The sequence below is a fragment of the Larus michahellis genome, chromosome Z (assembly GCF_964199755.1).
Source record: "Larus michahellis chromosome Z, bLarMic1.1, whole genome shotgun sequence".
In the NCBI taxonomy this organism is placed as follows: Eukaryota; Metazoa; Chordata; class Aves; order Charadriiformes; family Laridae; genus Larus; species Larus michahellis.
Genome location: NC_133930.1, coordinates 54983763 through 55002325, shown reverse-complemented (window position 1 = coordinate 55002325; position 18563 = coordinate 54983763). Strand labels below are relative to the sequence as shown.

General features: G+C 44.8%; 2 protein-coding genes across 15 annotated transcripts in view; both read left to right on the top strand.

Moving 5' to 3' along the window:
* The window catches only part of NRG1 (neuregulin 1), a 469260-nt gene that overhangs the window by 355445 nt on the left and 95252 nt on the right, over nt 1–18563 (top strand). For 3 of the 14 annotated variants that reach the window (XM_074569461.1, XM_074569460.1, XM_074569473.1), the window contains exon 1: nt 12397–13064. The exons of 10 other annotated variants lie outside the window; for them this stretch is intronic. In XM_074569461.1, coding sequence (XP_074425562.1) covers nt 12437–13064 — 628 coding nt within the window. In that variant the 5' untranslated portion in view covers nt 12397–12436. Of the gene's footprint in view, nt 1–12373; nt 13065–18563 lie in introns of those variants that run through there. One more of the 14 variants, XM_074569459.1, reaches the window with a different exon arrangement.
* LOC141735949 (uncharacterized) lies at nt 11760–12054 on the top strand. The gene has a single exon (XM_074569474.1). It carries the CDS (start codon nt 11825–11827, stop codon nt 11984–11986), a length of 162 nt encoding a protein of 53 aa, XP_074425575.1. The 5' UTR covers nt 11760–11824; the 3' UTR covers nt 11987–12054.

Genomic DNA, 18563 nt, shown 5'->3' with positions numbered 1-18563 from the left:
CTGTGTCATCTGCGTACAGTTCCCCACAGCAGTATTAAAAAGCCTGTCTGCAGTAAGGAAATAGTCAATGGCAGTGGTTAGCTGAAAAGGTTATAGTTAACTGTTGACACTCAAAACAGAGAAAGTCATCTTCAAAGGCAGTAGGACAATGATTTTTATCCTAATACCCATCCTGCCCAACTGGTGGGAAGAAGAAACAGTAGCTCCTTGTCAGCAAGAAGCTACTATGGAGGTCTCACGGCCAGCAGGGTGAAGTGAGGGGTCACAAGTCAAATAGTAGGTGTTGTGACAACCCTCTTGCAGCTCTTGCTCAGTGAGGTACAAGTGATCTGAGACAACGTAGCTTTAATGTTGCACGTGCCAAATTTCGTGTTAGCCCTTGGGTTCTGGCTGCAGATCAGGGTCCTCCCCTCTGGCTTATTGGGAAGGAAGTCTACTTGCGTTTCTTTGGCGTATCCCTGAAGCCTGTAAGACACGACAATGGTGTGTGGGAGAAGTTTCTGACTCTTCAGCTTTAGGACAGCTCCTTCCTGCTTTTTACGATTTCTATGTTTTAGGCACTGTATCAAGGAGTTACAAATGTTGTACAAAGAAAGTACCCCGTGAGAAGGGGAAAAAACAGAATGTGACTCGGGTTGAGACTGCCCAAAGGCATCCTGCCGGGGGAGCAGGTCTGAATTAATTTCTGTGACTTTATTCCGTGCATCTAATCCATAACTTCATTACTTGTTCAAGTCGCACATGTTTTTCTGCTGTTCTAAGCCTTCATTTCAGGGGTTCTGGCTGTGTATCTATTTGTATGCAGCATAATATGTTGTCCAGGATAACTGGAAAATGAAATCTGAAAGTAATTTCTTCAGCATGTGTGTGCAGATACCAGCTTGACAGATACATGTCTGTAATGACAGATCATTGTTTGGTGTGCCAGGAAATGAGCACTTCTGGCCTGACTTGTCTGATATTCCTTGAAATCACAGGACATGTGCGGGGATTTTTTTCCAGCTCACTGTGAGCACTGTGTTGTTTCAGTGGGAAAAGGGATCGGTAAAGACCTTTATTTGGGGTGCTTCGTCTCATGCTGCTATCTGTACCTGCTTCCTCTCTGCCCGTTCTCTGGAGATTTCTGACTTGCGTAATTGCATTTGAACATAATCATATTCATGGATCAAAGAAAATGCACAACCTCATTGTCACAAGTTAATTGTTCCTGGAATAATTCCTACAGGTTGTCCGTAGTTGCCTGTCTCAGTGATAGATTCAGACCCATCATTCCTCCCAGCTTCTGTGCTTTTCCAAATAGCTGGTATTATTTAGCCACTTTAGTTGGCACTCTTGGAAACTCTCTCATTACCTAATGCACCAGCGAGCTGACTGTTGCCAGTAGCTACAACTTACCTCTACACTAGTAAGCAGTAAACCTGAACTTTCTGTCTGCTGCAGCCACATTAATAATGCATTATGTTTCCTGTAATTACATACATGCACAGAGATCTCTTTTTTTTTTTTTTTTTTTTTTGTAAGAGGAAGAAAGGAGATGGAGGTGGAGGGTGGAAGGTGGTGGAGACAACTACAACTAATTATTAATGCTGACTAGACCCCAGCTGCATAGGTTTTTAATTAGCCTGTGTCTAACCCTAATAGTCACTGTTGGGATAATACTAGCACTTCTTAAGCAGGCTAGTTTAGAAGAAGTGTATTGTCTGCTCACACCTGCACTGTGTAGTGTTACTAGCACACACTCAGCAACACAAGCCAAAACTTTATCCTTTTTTTTTATTTTTCAGCTCACTTGGTTAAATTCTAGTCATTTTGTGTCCTTCAAGGCAGCCTCAAAGAGTGATTTCTGTGCAGCTGAGGAGGGCTGCTTACCTGCTGAAACCATGAACTGATCCTAACAAAGGAAAGGAATGTAATATACAGAATTTCACATATTTTTTGAAGTGTTATTAACAAAGCCTCCAGAGAATCATTTCAAATTGATCAGTGAGGTAGGAGCACCAGCTTCCCTTTTTGGGGCAAAAGGAGTTCAAAATTCAAGGCACCCTGCCCTTTTCTTCCTTAGCTGATCTTCAGGCTTCTAGAATAAGTAGAAACAATGTTATGCCCATGAGTATGTGTGTCAGCCTGGTCTGCCCCAGGGAGCTTGGGCTTTGCCTTGTGGAGCTTGTGCCTTTAGAATTGGATCTATTTTGGGTACATCCTTGTTTTCTCCTCTAGCATGTGCAAAGTTGTTAAAATACAGTTCCTTTACTGAAAACCCTGAAGGAAGGACACAGTGTTTAGCGTGAAATTAGAAACACAGAGAGGATTTGTTGCCCTTTGGCAGCTTTTAATTTAATTGGAGTTAAGCGGCAGTTAAGCAGTATGCGGGCAATTTTTAAGCAAGAGCGCAGCATCCCTCAGGTGAAAGCAGGTATGCGATCTTCACTATTGCTGTGGCTGAGCAGGCTGAAATCTTGTCCACACTGGCAAGAAATTTGGCCCCATCTTTGCAGCAGTCACTGTCTAAAGGAACGGTAGAGTTTTAGAGGGTTTGGCTTCAAACTATGGCTGTGATCAGAAACAGATTTCGCGACACAATTCACCTTGTCCGTGTGTGTACAAGCCAAGATCACTAAGTGTCTTTTTCTCCTTGCAGCCTGCAGGTGCTCATTTCCTTTCCCCACAATCCCAGCCACCCTTTCCACCAGAGGCGTGGCATCCCTACAGTGGTGTACATCAGAACAGCTCTGTTTTCATTTGACTTTTTCCCTGGTTGGTAATTTGGATGATCTTGGCAGGGAACACGGGATATAGGGTGACCTCACCTCTGCCTGTCTGGCCCAACCTTTCAAATACTCTTTCAGAGTAAATGCATTTATTCCTTAGGCACCCTCAAGAAGAAGGAAGAAGACAGTCTCTCCCCTCCATCTCCTTTTTGTAGTCCCTCTGCCACTCCACAGCCTCTGTGGTGAAACACAGGCAGACATAAGGCACCCCTGGTGGACATGACCTGCAGTTGGAATGCAGGAAATGCTGCAGGAATAATGCATCCATCAGATGAAATTATGATTGCTGTGAACTTTCTGATACATATGTATGTGCGAGTGCATCAACACTCCGTCACACACTATTCTTGTCAGTAGTGGGGATTAGAAATATCTGGGTTCTGTAGCAAAGGCTCCATTTACCCTCCTTCCTCTGTCCTGTTGTGGGCTTTAAAGACCTGGGTTTTGCTCTGTCACTGCCTCTCATGCTCCATTTCTAGGTTGTCCGATGTCTTGCAGAAGGGGGTGTTTCCAAAGGTGCACTACTGCTCTTACACCATACAGCAGCAATGGCCTACATTTCCCTGCACTGTGCATGCCCATGTGTTAAATGCAAACATATTATAATAAACCCTTTTTACCTTGGTGCAAGGGTCTGCGCAGTGTCTGGAGCAGCACAATGTCTGCTCTGTAGCTTTGAACTGTGTCAATGAAAGGAGATTACCGCAGGTATAGATTTCTTTAAGGTTTCGGAGTTTCCTCTCTGCTGTTTTTCTCTCTTGCTCTTGACAACACCCAACCTTATGCAGGAAGATTAAAGTCCTGTGTATGAGAAGAGTTAACTACCTTTCGATTCAGATTTTTATTTCTAAAAGGTGAGAGTTTTGCTTTTGTGCCAGACCATGTATAGCACAGAGAGACGGGGTGCAGGGGTGAGAAAGATTTACCAAAACATCTTAAAACACAGGCTGGGGTTTGCATTCAAAACATAGCTATGTAATAAAGCCATATTTGATTAGACTACTGAAAACTCATAACTAGATATAAATCTCCTTTGTCATACTTATTTGAATTCTTCTTAATTATTTGCTGGAAATTGACAAAGTTTTCCAGCCAATGCCAAAGGAGTGATTCATGCCTTCTATGGCTTTCTGAATGCACTAAGAAAGAATATTAAATATTAAATATTAAATGTCCTTGATGATGCTAGGATTCTGAGGCATGATGAGAGCTGTCGCTTTTGTTATTGTTGGAATTTTTGCAGTTATAAATATTGTGTTGCTGTCTGTTTTAAACAGCAGGCATCTCAATTCTGCTAACTTGAGCATGATCAGGCTACATATAGACATGACCAGAGCTGAACCAAACAGTGTAATTGAATTAATATCTCAATTTAGGATAAGGTAGATTAAATTAATTATTTGGAGGTGTTTGCAGAAAGCTCTTGAGCTGAAATCATAAAACTTCCTGCAAGCTAAATTCTGAAGCTTCCAGATTCTGAATTTATCACTGTACTGTAAGACGTACTTTACAAATCTAAGACAATAATATGTGACTGTCCTATCATTAATACCCATTTGTTTAAAGATACAGAAATTCTTCCATGCAGTAGGCTGGCTCCATGTCTTTGACTTCTTTTTTGTTTGTTTTTTTTTCTTTTTTTTAACAGCAAAACTATTGAATACACATATGCTAGAAAGTTACTCTATGAAAAAGTCCATATGTAGTTGAAATTTTGAAAAGTGAAGTAAATTTTGATGTCTTAGTTTTAAACAGCAGCAGTTAGGAATATGTGCAGGTACAAAAATAATTTTGTCTTTACAAAAAAATGAAAGATGTAGTAAGTAGAGCCAGGATTTTTCAGAATAACTGGTATCTTGTTGGGATCTTCTGGGAGCTTCTGCCTAAGGTAAGCCTAGATTCAGGAAGGGCCTTGGGTCATGGTTTCACTATGCAAAGGCTTTGGTGAGAAGACAAGGTCAAGGAACTTCTGTCCTCTGGAGCATGGTCGATGGACCGATTATTCCAGCCTATATATGTTTATGGAGGCAGGCTGGGAATTAGCTGGTTAACTAATAAAAAATAGAAAAACCTGAAAGTAAAAAAGTAAAAAATCAGTTCTCTGATCTAGTTGAGAGCCTGGCCACCTGAACAATATTACTGAATTAGTGCAGGTGACAGAACAGAGGGAGCAAAAAGAAAGGGGAGACAGGGAAAAGTATGATATTGCTGCCAAACTGTTTATCATGAAACCACAGCACTATGCTCCAAAATACTTTTTCAGTTCCTAAATTAGGCTCTGATTCAAAAAGGCACTTAGATATATGATGTAGCCCATCCCTAATCAGGAAGGCATTTCACCACTTGTTTAACTCCATGCACGTTTAAGTACTTTATTAACCATAGGTCAATGGGGCAGGGATAATTCCTTGATTCAGGGCTTTTGGGACCTTTACTCAAATTATCAGTGTCCAGTGACTCCCACAGCAGCGGCAGCACTGCAGATATGAAGGCTGGATAGCACAAAATCCTGCATAGATGTGCCCATGCAAAGTAGCCATGTTGCCACTGTCTGACGAACACCCACAAGGAATTTCTTCTGTCTGAATAAAGTGGCTCAAATGCAGGCACACAGATGCATTTGAGCACGAAGGTGGGTGGGAGTTAATGAGTGAGCTCGGGCCCTGTGACTACAATGCTGCCCCAGCTCACTGACATGCTGTGAAAATAAATGACCACAACCCCCCCCGGCAGGTCTGCTGGAGACTCCAGTGACCAGGTGAAGGTGGTGCCAGATCTGAAAAAAACAACCCCAAACTAAAGCCCACCAAAAAAAACCACCACAACAGAAAACTGCACATCATCTTTCTTCTGCTGCTTCTGCCCTCACGCAGAAAAACGTAGCTGAGTGCATTACATGTCTTTACATCTCTTAAGTGCTCCTTTACCACAGGGCAGAGCTAATTATCATTAGTCTGAACAGTGGCAGGGCTCATCCGAGTTTTGTGACTGAGCAGAGGCTGGGGGAATGAGTCAGTGCCATTGATGAAAACTCCTGACATTTGTGGTTTGATGTTGTATTTCTGTGTCTCATGTAGTGCCAGTAGCTCTGCTTTTGATTAGGATGAAAGAAACTCAGAGTCTCACATTTCACTTGAAGATGAAAAGACTCAGAAAACCTTTTGGTTACCCTGAAATAACAGCCCCTTTTATGGCAGTTTTCAGTTTCAATTACTGGCTGTAGCTATTTAAAGTATAAACATCTCTTGAAATGGCCATTGTAGCTGTGTTGTTTTTTCAAATCACTGTTTCTGCAAGCCACGGCTATTGGACTTACAGACAGCATGTTCCTGGTGTAAATGCCTGGTGTAAATATGCACATGTGGTGTCAGTACAGAAAATGCTGCCACAGAGGCAACATGAGCTCTCCAAAATGTTTTCATAAGCACTGAAGTTTGTATTCTCTGCTCCAGACATTTCCAAGAACTGTACTAGTGTGAGGATCCGCTTCTGACACACCTACATGGGCAGTGCAATAATTCCAGTGCAGTTGTTTTGGCTTAAGGGTATGGAGATGACTTGGATATAGCCTCTCCATGTCCCTGTCTCCTGTTTTGTCTGAGGGTAAGGGGTCTTCCCACAGCAGCCTTCTTATACTAAAATTAATTAAGCACACTAATGATTCTGTTGACATTGACATATTTACCCTCATGCCTAAGGCTGAATGTGTGCTTTTTTTTATTGCTTATGTTTTACTTCATTTTCTTTCGGACTTGATGTTTCATCTCCTCAGTCATATATATGGCTGCAAACGGCCAGAGGGTTTAACAACAATGAAGGGGAAAAAGGTGGTGGCAGGTGGAATGGGCAGAGGCATACAAACAGCACTATCACATGTATCTTGTTTGCTTCCCATCAGGTGAAAAATGGGATGTGTATGTGCAAGTGACAGCCTGTCCCATTTTAACATTTATAGTTCCAGTGATAGGACCAGTATAGAAGCAAAATGAAATTTTCTCCTTGTGCCATTTGAGCTGAGAGATGAGGTTTTTAGTGAAGGCTTTTGGAAGGACTCAAAGGGAGAGAGTGCTGGCTTCAATCCAAGGGAGATGGATTAAAGAAGGGAGGCTGGTGAAGCACTGAAAGAAGGAATAAATGAATTGTTTGCACCATGTGTGATAGCCCACTCTTCCTACACCATGACTGCTGGCAGTGATGCTGCTTATTGGGCCCGCTCACTTGCTTTGGGTCACCCTCCCATCTTTAAATAGCACACATTTAATTTGAAGAAAGTGCCTGCAATCAATAAAAAGGCATCCTTTTATCTTCCTCATCAATCTCTTGTTAATGAACATGCACCTTTTTTCTTTTTAGCTTCTTGGTTACAATGCTTTTAGTTTTTCTATGTATCAAAAAAAAAAGGGAGTGCAATCAAACCCATGATGGAGTAGCTGATGCCACACTGCTTGCTTCTTTCTGAAGGATCGACATATTTTAAAGGAAAGCAGTGGTCTGGGCGGAGATCACTTGCCTTGCACTGATGCATGGTCCTCTGAGCATCCTTTCTCAAGCTGTGATCCAGCAGAGCCATGAATAACCACTTGTGAAGACATACTTTACTTTCCTTAGATTCTTAGAGAATCTTTATGTGGACTACTGGGACTTTATTTAAAGCAGATGGATATTTGAAATCCAATGGCTTCCATGAGAATGTCTCACCAAGCCTAATTTCCAAAACCTTCAGCAGGTTTGGGTCTGATTATGGCATGACTGAAGGGTCAGCTGAGTTAAATGATACTTGCTGCTCTAATTTGCCCGGTGTTGTCAGTTATGATCACGTATCTATTTAAGCTTCTTTCACGTCTTTGTGGCTGGCCAGAGAGAATGGACTTCTGCAGTTTGGTAACAGGAAATAAACCTTCTTTTAGGACCCATAAAACTGGAGGAACAGATACATCTTGTTCATCCTCATCTCAGGCTGGAGGTTAATGCTGACTTTGCTTTTCTGTTTCTCCTTGAGTCTTTTGGGAGTGGAACTTAACAAAGTAACACTTCATTCTTTGCAAAAACACTCCGCAAAATAAAATTACAGTTTTGTAAGCCTCTGGGTTTCAACCTGTCACTTACATATGGCAGGAGTCCAAATCTCAGTCACAGATTAGCTTCATTAGTGTAGAATCACACTACTTTTTCCTCTAAGCCAGAGACCCAAGACACATAATAATCAGAAATAAATCTTTGCGCAAGGACCCAACCCCCTTGCAAGCAGGCAAGTAATTTCCTTCCTTATCCTTCTATATTGCCCACCAATGGTCTACCCTAGTAAAACTTTGTTACTTCCAAGGTCATGCTTCCTCTTGTTTTCTTCCAGGGTCTCCCTTTCTATTAACCCATTGCTGGCTCCTTTCCAAGGCACTTATCTCCTCCAGCCTGGGCCAGAACCCATGTTTAAGCACAGCACGCCAGCGCTAGCATGTCACTACAGAAATGTAAAAGGCTCAAAACTGCACCTGTAGGAAAGTATTTCTGCATTGCTTTGGGGGAAAGGGAGCAGAAAGGACCCCCAAAACCAGCGAACTGTACCTTCAGTTCACAGTCGTATCTGACCCAAAGTCAGAGTCCATCAGCCTTTACCAACAGCCAAGAGAGCTGGCGCGAAAGGCAGCGTGCTCCCTTACCAACCCAGATGCGATAAAGGGCATGAGGTTGCATTTTGGTCCAAAAGGTCCCAAGAGGAGCCAGCCCTGTGTGGTATCGGGTTGCAGCATTGCAGGCAGTCTGTGTCCTGGCCCTGGCTTCGGCCACCTGTGGAGCGGGGCCAGGCAAGCAGCCTGGCCGATGATTCAGCATTGCCTTTCTCCCTCGTTGGCCAGGGAATAACAGGAGCTGCCAGGCACCTCAGAGCACAGGGTGCCGCCCTGTTCTTCTCGCCTCAAGCCCCAGCACCCTGCATTTCCAGCGGGGCTGGGAGGGTGAAGCAGCTCCGTAGGCTTCCCTGGGGAGGGGGATGTGAGGAGGAGGTCTGAGCAGAGCTGTCTGCACGATGCTGAAGCAGGCGGCCTGCGTGCCAGGTCCGGAGGTGCCGCGGGGGAAGGGACCTGCAGCAGAGGAGGGTACTGCAGCCTGGAAGGGAGCCAGGCCCCATGGAGATGCTGCGGCTGCGGAGGCGGCGGGAGGGGCTGGAGGTGGCTGTGTGCCGGGAGGAGATGGTGCAGGCAGGCTGGGGCCTGGACAGTGGAGGAGAGCGTGAAAAAGCAAGGGAGGTGGCAGAAGCTATCCTGGCTCCGTTTAGCCGGGAGGGCTCGGGAGGAGGGGGGACAGGCAAGACCCCTTTGGCAGATCCCTTCCCCGGTCCCTGTGAGCTCAGGCACGGTGAGGAGGGCGGCAATGTACCCACATGCAGGGGCGCCCCTGAAGTGTCCCCACCAGGCTTCTTGGACAAAAGGTTCTGAGATTTCACAGGGTGCTGTGCCTGCAGAGGTGGCAGCCCATGATCTGAACTGGTAATAATCCTCTCTCTGTCCAGCTATGTAGCATTGCATATGATTACTTTAACTTCATGGCAACCTTTGTCAGAAAGGTGCAACATCTCCACATGCATTTCTGTTCACCTCAGCACCAGAAAGATGTGAGCAAAGCAGAAACATAATTTAAAGGAGAGCTGTTAAATCTGGATAAGCTGGAGAGCAGTGAAGATTACAGGAGAAGATTGAACACAGGTAGTTTGCCTGGAAGGCCAGAGCAGTGAAGATGTGGACAGAGCAGTGGATTAAACACAAGCTCAGAGCAGCATCAGCAGGGAAAATTGTCTTACTGGAAATAGGAAGGTTGAAAAATTAGACATGGGCAAAGAAGGCAAGACATTTTTAAAAATTTGTGCCGAGCACTCAGATGCTGCAGTAATTCGTCTGTGCAATGAAGAGAATATTCCCAGCTGATTCTCAATTTGCACTCTGCTTTGTATAGGGGTGCTTCAGCTTCACACCTGAGGAGCAATTTGTGTGTGCAAAACTATGTCTGGTTTTCTCAGATTTATCAATTAATCTAGTAAAAGATACATCCTTTCCCTAGAAACCTTGCTTACTTGTACCCACAGACCACCACAGCTGTCATGACAAAGCTGCTATGGTGTTACCCTTTCTACAGTGGCCGTGTTGTTACTGCTGTTTGAAACAGGTTTTGAGATACTTGAAAGAGGCTGCACTCATGCAGAATATTACCAGCTAAGGAGCACATGTGCTTTGTAATAAGAGGAGCCATGTACGTAAATATGCAATGCAAGCTGTTCATTCCGTCTGAGGATACTGATCACATCATTAACCTGGGGGCCAAACACTTCAGTGGTAATGCAGACTAGATTGTATGATGATTTATCTTTTTACATTCTTCCAGAGAGTGTTATCACTGGCTGTGCTTTAAGGTAAATTCTCCAGGCACTTGAATGTAGTAGCATTGTGATTACTTCAGTTGGCTACTACAGCCTCACAGGAAGCTTTGTGATCAGACATCCATCAATTAGCCCTTGACATGAGAGTCTGCGAAAACACTATGGGATTCATTAAGATTTTGATAAACCTTTTTTATGTGAATGTTACTAATGTTCCCATGGAAGTTGAGGCGGGGGGAGGATGGGAGGAGCTGGAGGCAGAGAGAGGAGATGGGTAGACAGATGTCTTTTTTGTCACTGCTGAAAATATATAACTACAAAGGAAATTACCTTTCGGATGCCTGACTGAGGTACCAGCAAAAATGGGTTCACAGCAGTTTGTAGCACTTGATTCTTTGCTCCCTTATGCATCCCACAGCCATTTATACTAAAGAGAAAGGGGGTTCATGATGACAAATCTTCAATGCAAATGTTTTCACAGAGTCCAAGAAACGAGAAATTTTCTTAAAAGCCCCTCTCCTTTTATACATATGTGTGTATTGTTGCATAGGTGTACCTTTCTGCGGGATGCAAAAGAGACCAAGAATAGAGCTGATTGTAATCCTACTTCCATTGTATTAACTCGACTGTTGATTTACCCCTGTATTACACTGCACTGATGGAAATGGGAGTTAGTGTTAGGTATTGGTAGAGGTGAGGAATGACATTCAAATTCAAGAAAAAAGTGGAAGATTTGTTAATAATAAAATTCTTTGATTTTTTTCTTTTTTTTTTTCAGTCTAAAGGGGAGTGAGGATATATTCTAGCAGCATGCGAGCTCTTGAAAAGTATCTTTGGGAGCTGGCTTTAGCGTGAAATCTTTGCTTTTCTGGTTTTGGAGGGCTTTGGAAAGGAGGTTGGTAAATAGAATATAAAAAAGAAAAATAACATTCAAACCTCTTTGTAATAACTTAAATGCAAACTTGTCAGAGGTGGGAATGGTTTTGGGTTGGGTTTTTTTTTTCCCCCCCTGCTTGAGCTAAGATGCATCCCAGCAGTATTCCCGCTAAACGAAACTTACTCAGGGGTTTGGAAAGAAAAGCTGTCTCTAGGTGTCAGGCAGGGAGGAACTGCTGCTGGAAAGCCGTCTTCCCCCTGGGAGAGATCGGGTATCAGACTGAGCGAACCCAGTCCAGCCCGAAGAGCTGCCACCGACACCCGGTGCTCGCCCGAGGACCGTGGCATCGATGGCTGCCGCCTCTGGCCGCGCTCCGGCTGGAGAGAGGGAGCGGGCAGGCGCGCAACTCCTGCCCGCTCCCTCCCTTTGATTTGATGGCCTTTATTCCTCCTAATTGGATAAAATAGGAAGTCACTGACAGTCCTGCGTTGCTGGGTGTACTGATTTCCCTCAGACCAGCCCCTGCAGAGGGCGGGGGGTGGGGTAGGGGAGGAAGGAGCGAGTCTGTACATCAGGGAAACAGGCTGCGAGGGGGCTGGGGGAGCGGGGCGGCGGGGGAGAAAGGAGGAAAGTGAATGAGCGCTCAAGAAGGACAAAGAGGGAGGGGAGAGAAAGGGAGTTACCACCGTCTTGGCATCGCTCTTCCTTTCAAACCTCTGTGTAATGATATTGTTTGCAGTGATGCTCAGACAGAGAGCACCTGCTGCTCTGTAATGATTCAGCCTCTTTCAGCCGCCGCTGTAACACGACAGGATGCTGCTGCTACTGTCACTTCTGCCGCTGCCGCTGTTGTTACAGATTTTGCTTTTGCTCCTTCTACCGCATGACAATTGTTTTCCTCGTCTAAGCAGATACCAGCCTCAGATGCTCAAGGTGAGAATCTTGCCTTTCGCTCTGGGCTATTGGTTCACTTAATCCGGTCAATTTGTTCAGTGTTCGTGGTTTTCTTTCGTCACCCTCCTTCCCCCTGTTTTGTTTTGTTGTGCTTGCTTTTGGGGGGATGTTTCTTCCCTCCTGCAGAAGAGCTGGAATTGCTCGAGAGGCATTTAAGGAATTATAAAAGTGGCCAGCAAACAAGAGCTCAGTAATTGCAAAGCTACTCTTGCTTCAGAGAGGCAGAGAGAGCAACAGAGGGCTCGGGAGCCGGGGGGGACGAGGGGGGGGTCTCATTTTTCCTGTGCGGTACTCCTCTCCCAGTTTGGATGATGTTGCTGAGCTCAGACCTTTTGTTGACTCCCACTCTGTGATTTTTGCAGAGCACTGTGACTATTACTACCATCTCTTTTTGTCTGTGTCTCACAGTAATGGACTGTGATAGAGTTAAGGCCTTTTGGAGGTGAGCTGTTTGAGAGCTGATGCTTAAACATGTCTGAAGTAGCTGACGACACTTTCCCCAGCCCCTCAGCTCAGCTGAGCCCTGATGCGTCCCTCGACGGGCTCCCGGCTGAGGAGAACATGCCGGGGACCCAAAGAGAGGACAGGAGGGTCCAGGGGATAGCAGGCCTTGCTGCGACCTGCTGTGTGTGCCTGGAGGCAGAGCGACTGAAGGGCTGCCTCAACTCTGAAAAGATCTGCATCGCCCCTATCCTGGCTTGCCTGCTCAGCCTTTGCCTCTGCATTGCTGGCCTCAAGTGGGTCTTTGTGGACAAGATTTTTGAGTATGACTCTCCTACCCACCTTGACCCTGGGAGGATAGGACAAGACCCAAAGAGCGCTGTGGATCCTACAGCTCTGTCTGCCTGGGTGCCTTCGGAGGTGTATGCCTCACCCTTCCCCGTACCTAGCCCCAAGAGCAAGGCTGAAGTGACAGTGCAAAGTGACAGCTCGCTTGTGCCCTCCAAACCGTTCCTCCAGCCTTCTCTGTATAACCGCATCCTAGATGTTGGGTTGTTGTCCTCTGCCGCACCTTCGCTGTCACCAACTGCCCTGGAGCCTACCACAGCATCTCAGGCGCAAGCAACAGAAACCAATCTCCAAACTGCTCCAAAACTTTGTAAGTAGAAGCTATGTATTTCTTTGTTTTTTCCTTACGCGCACACACATGCATACACACAAGCACTTAACTGTTCTGCAGCTGTCCTCCAGGAGGACATGTGATTGATTGGCATGCAAAGCTTAAATGTGCTAAGATGGGTATAGCATGGGTTACGTTCTGAGGAGAGCACCTGGGGGCCTCTGAACTTAGTTCTGAGCTGTGCATGGCAGTGAAGAGGGCTTCATTTGGGACGTTTGTAAAGTGCCAATACCACCCTTTTCTCAGCATCCACTTATAGGGAAGTATGTGATTTACTTCAAGGGCTTATCAGATCGCTATTCCACATGGTCTATCAGCGTATTTTTCTTATAAATTTGATTTGCGTCCTGTGCTGGATCTTCCATGTGTGTTCATTTTCTTTGACTTGCCTGCAGAGCACTTCTGCAACCTCCTTCCTGAAGTCTGTTACTGGCAAATATCCCTGTCATCCTCCTGAAACACTCAGGGAGAACAGTGGGAAAGAGCGACAGTGTATTTGAAGCAGTTAGAGACTGGGAATTATTAATTTAGCAGTTATCTTATGATCTTTCCTTTTCTCTTAAAAGCATAGCACACGTTTCTCTGCGTCTTTCCCCTCCTCTAGGGGCTGATCCTTGTTGAGCCTATTCCTCAGGCATTGCCTCATTGACTTCTGTGGGGCATTTCAGGAAAGCGTTCTTGTCAATGCAGGAGGGGTCAGTTTCCAAATTAGTCTTTGCTCATCCTTAAAGCAAAAAATATTCAGGGTACCTGGATTATTTTTTCAGTAGTGATCATAAAGGATCAAAATACTGCATTGCTGAAGTGTAATTTCTTTGACATTCATCATTTTAACCCATCAAATCCAGAGCAGATCAAGCCAGCAATTCCTGAGCTGTGCAAAATTCTGCAAATCTAGTAAAAGAGAAGGCAGTGCCCCATTGTGCCGAGATCACAGGGCTGAGGTTTCCTTTGGAAAGCTGCAGTGATCAGAATAAGCAGCTGTGTTCCTTGCAAATTGCCTTGCAGGACCCCATCTCATTTATTCTCCCTTGTGCCTTCCCTGTAATGCCGCAGGATGGCCACCTTGTAGGTGGCACATACTGGCCCTCACACTGGAGCCCTGAAGTTTGCTATTAAGTTTAGCCCCACCAGGACTGGACTCCGTATAGGTATGTGGCAATTGGATTATAGAGAACATTTTGGGCCAACCAGCTTGCTGGTGAAAATAAGCATCACTACAGTGATTTCAGCGGAGGTCCTTTTAGCTGAGAGTCAGTCCTGAACAGCGATTCCAGAACCACTGAAAGAAAATTTTAAGTATTCCTGTAGAAGCCCTGCTGCCTTTTGCTTAGATAATGGGTGACAACCAGCCTTTGGATTAAAAGTAATTTGTCTGATGGCAATAGTCTAATAGGGAAATATTACTGTGCAGTTAAATGACAGGGGACTTTGGGGTAGGTTAGACAATATTTGAATTATTGGGACACTTAGCCACCTTTGCAGTTATATAAAACTGCAAATTCTAAGTGATTTTTTTTTTCTGCTGATGCAGAAAATCTTTTTTTGTAGTGCAAATATCATAAGTGACGTTAAAGATATGACAGCACTTTCTACTTCATAAAGTGACCAGGGAACACCATCCAGTCAAAATGGCCTCTTCCATGTGAGAGGGAGAAGCATCCAAAAGCTAGTTATGCCAGGACAACCCTTGTCCTCCTGAATTTCCACAAGTGAGGCAAGCCTTTATCAGTAACACGCTAACTTCATCTCTGAAGTAAATGAAGGGGGGGCAGGGAAGAGATTATTTGGAGCAGTCACTGACGGAAAGCCATTATCTGCATTCAGATCTGCTCGCATCTGGGAAATAAATGGTTGTCCAGAAATTAGGTGATTTTCTTGAGTTGTTTTTTTTACTGATGTCTTAATATTTTAAGATAAATGTGTTTTAAGGCATCATAGACTTCCAGATAGATACATGCTGAAAGGAGAGGGAAAACTGGCAGCAGGTCAAGTTTGGGTTGCTCTGAGGGATAAGGTTGTGTAGACAGTATTTTTTCTAACTGTGGCACATAATTCTGACTATGGCACGGGGCTGCAATTCCTTGCAAAGAAAAATAAGAAAATATAGCTGGAAAAGTACACTGCAGAAGATCTGCCTAAGAATTCAAAGAGGCATGAAATGAACTTTTTGGAGAGCTCTAAAAGCACTGTCTTGGGGTTTTTGCAACAGCTGCATTTCAAACACATCATTGTGTTTTATGTAGAGCAAGTTTTGTTGGAGAGGTTGACAGATTGCATCAGTGATAACCTTTTTTTTTTATGAATGCCTTTGACAGCTATAAAATTCTCAGAGAGATGGCTTGGAAAGTAGCATCTGCAAATTGGATTGTCCCTTCTTTTGCCTCTCAGTGTCCTTTTCTTCCATTTCAGGCAGAGTGAGGTAACTTGTTTCCCGAAAGCCCGTTTTGTGCTGATAGGTTTTTTTTTCCAGTGCAGAAATAAAAAAGAATGGACACATCTCATATTCTGTGGCTGATGTATTGTTTCTGAACCAAGCCCTTCCATGAGTTTCCAAATCCTTTTCTCTTCTTCTCCTCTCTTTTCTGTCTTACTCAGCATATTCCGCTTAAAGCTGTATCCTTCAAGGTCATAGTCTGCAGAGAGTTAATTGATTCTTCTTTCTCCTGGAGCCTGGGAGAGAAAGCAGAAGAGAGACAATCCTAGTAATTATGTCTGGTGCATTAGATTCAAGACCGGTCCCACTCCTAGTATTATACTTTGCCCTTTATCAATACAGAAATAATCTCTTCCTTTCTGTTTGGTTTATGTTTTATATTGTGATATCATTTCTCCTTTGCCGAAACAGAAAGGAAAGGTGAATGTTTTAAAGGATTCCCATATTTAGGGAGCATGTCAATCTTAGCTTAATTACACCGGAGAAGATTCTATTACAAGCGGGATATAATAGTACGCACTAACCTACAATCTCCCTCCCTCTGAGAAGACATGTAGATTGTAAAAGTGCTAACACAGTTCAGGAGCTAAATTGTACTTTTTCATATACCATCACCTTTAAACACAATTCCACACAGGCTGGTAATAGACGCAGCTCTGTAGTACTGTCAAAACTGTGTTTCTGTAATAACTGCATCTATACATCTGCAAACCCACCACTCCCCTTTACAGGTCTTCGCACTGCCTTCTCTTTCCACTTAAGTAGATTTCACCCAAAACCACCTGCCAGCGTCCATATGGTGTTGCCTTCCTGGGGTGACAGCTCTGCCAAAGGAGTGCAGTGCTCTTGCATTTTGGCTCTGCCCCAAAGCGGAGTTGCCCAAGCCCTTGGCTTTCGGATCACAACTCTCCTGACCTGGTGAAGTGCCATGAGGCACACAGGAGGCAGGGCAGGAGGTAGACCACAGCACGAGGACTTTGCTGGGGTGGGTTTTCCTGCGAACACAGCTAAAGGCCCATCAGAGAGCAGGGTCCACAGGATGCACCTCCCCCATGGCATATCTGCGCTGCCCCCGCGTCCATTCCGATTTTGGCTTCCCTGGCCACCTCAGGTGCCGTGTGCTGGCAGGACAGCTGCACACCTCGCACTACACTGGTGGCCAGCAGATGACCAACAGGCACCTCTGCGTCTCCCTACCTCTGTGCCCACCAAGTTGTACTCATAACACGCGGAGGTGGGTGGTTGCAGCACCTGACGGGTGCATGCCCCTTGGGGACAGGTAGGGCTCCCTCCTACCTCCCCGGTGCTGGCCCTCACCTGGAAAACGTGGCAAAGCAGAGAAAGGGTTGTGCACTGCTGTCAGTCACCCCTGACTGGGACTGCTGCCTTCTTGTGTTTCTGATTTCTGATGCCACTTCAGGGGTGCTGGGGCAGCATCAGCAAAAGCTGCTGCTTTCTCATCCTCAATGGAAAAAGTGTTAAAAGGGTGCCTCTGTGGACTAGTAGTGGGTGTTTACCTAGGAAATGGTCTCAGTTCACCTCCAAAGTTATCCAAGCACGATGACTGAATATCTTTTGTCTTTAGAGTTAGGGATGGGAAAAATGAAAAGAAAAGTAGCCTGTCCCTTGTTTTGGTATTATACTGTAAATATTCCTTGCAATTTCTTTCTGCCTCTTTCACCTCCGCTTATTCTTTCTCAGCTCTGCATTTGATGTCCTTTCTCCGATACACAGTGATTTGTGAAGGTCTGTATTTTACCTCTGTGGCAGGCAGGAGGGAGCCTTTCCCTCCAGTTACAGATGCTGCAGGCTTCAATTTACGGACAGCTAGGGTTTCTTCACAGCAGCTTCACAAGTCGTTTGTTCTTTTTCTTGAAAAAGTCTCATTCTGACCCGTGCTCTGCAGTTCAAATCCCCATCACAATGCTGTGGGGTTGAGAGGCCTGGCAGCTTCTGAAAGTGTCAAGGTCAGGGATGTCTCAGAGAGCCACAGGGGACTCTAGTCACCGGAGAGGAGAGCAGATGATACAGCACAGACTGTATACCAGCCTTTTCTATGCTCACTGTTATTATGCAGGGCAGCGCCACATGGGAGATTGCTTTTTCCCCAAAGCTTGAAGATGCAGGAGGAGAGCACCTTAAAGTAGATGTTGCTCCATTTCTGATACAGTATTGATGTTGATTAGCTTCAGACACCTGACTTAAGTGCCTACATTAGGAAGTAAGGCAGCCTTCAGCTTCCTGTTCAGCATAAAGGAGGGGACCTCCCTCAGGCAATTCCCAGCGTGGCTGTAGCAGGAGTAACTCTCTTTCTCCAATGAGCGTATAGGGAGACTAACCCTCCATTTCAGTTTCTATGTTAAATGGCTGCTACACAATACGAAGATTTGTTTTGAAAGCCATGACTTTTCTTTGATGTGTCCTGTGAATTAACAGTGTCTTGTCACAGGGAAGTTATAATTAATCACGGTTAAGATACCAGACAAGTTCTGAGCCTAACTCAAGAGCATAATAAAGAGATGCTGATCTCAGTAGGCCCTGGAGACACAACTGGGCCTCCATTAACAAGCAGCAATAAAGCAAGTGCCACTGTACTGAGCCAGCCAGTCTGTATTTCCCTGAAACACTTATTTCTCTGCTGTCCCAAAGGTCATGGTGGCTTACAGATGTACATATTCGTGGCAGGAACACTCAGAGTAAAGTGAGATTGGGACTGATGGGGTGAGATGCATAACATGCACCAATTTTTAGGGAGTTCAGGTCCATTAAGCCTGCTAGAGTGATAACTGAGACTTCCTCTCCCCAGCCCAGTTAGTCACACTGTCTTTAAAATGCCCTCAACAAGCACAGTTTGTTCACACAAATTTATTGTTTTGTTTCTTTTTGTGTCTCTACCATCTCCATTTTTAATATTCATTGCCTGCATAGAAACAGTTCTTCTGTTTAACATGCAGAGGACTGAACTGATCGGTCCTGCATTTCTTTCTCTTGGGCAAGTACCCCAAATTCATGGCTTTCAAAACTACCTCATGGGTGTGTTT

Coding starts and splice junctions, on each gene's coding strand:
- LOC141735949 (XM_074569474.1), top strand. CDS start 11,825: ATGCTGCTGCTACTGTCACTTCTGCCGCTGCCGCTGTTGTTACAGATT.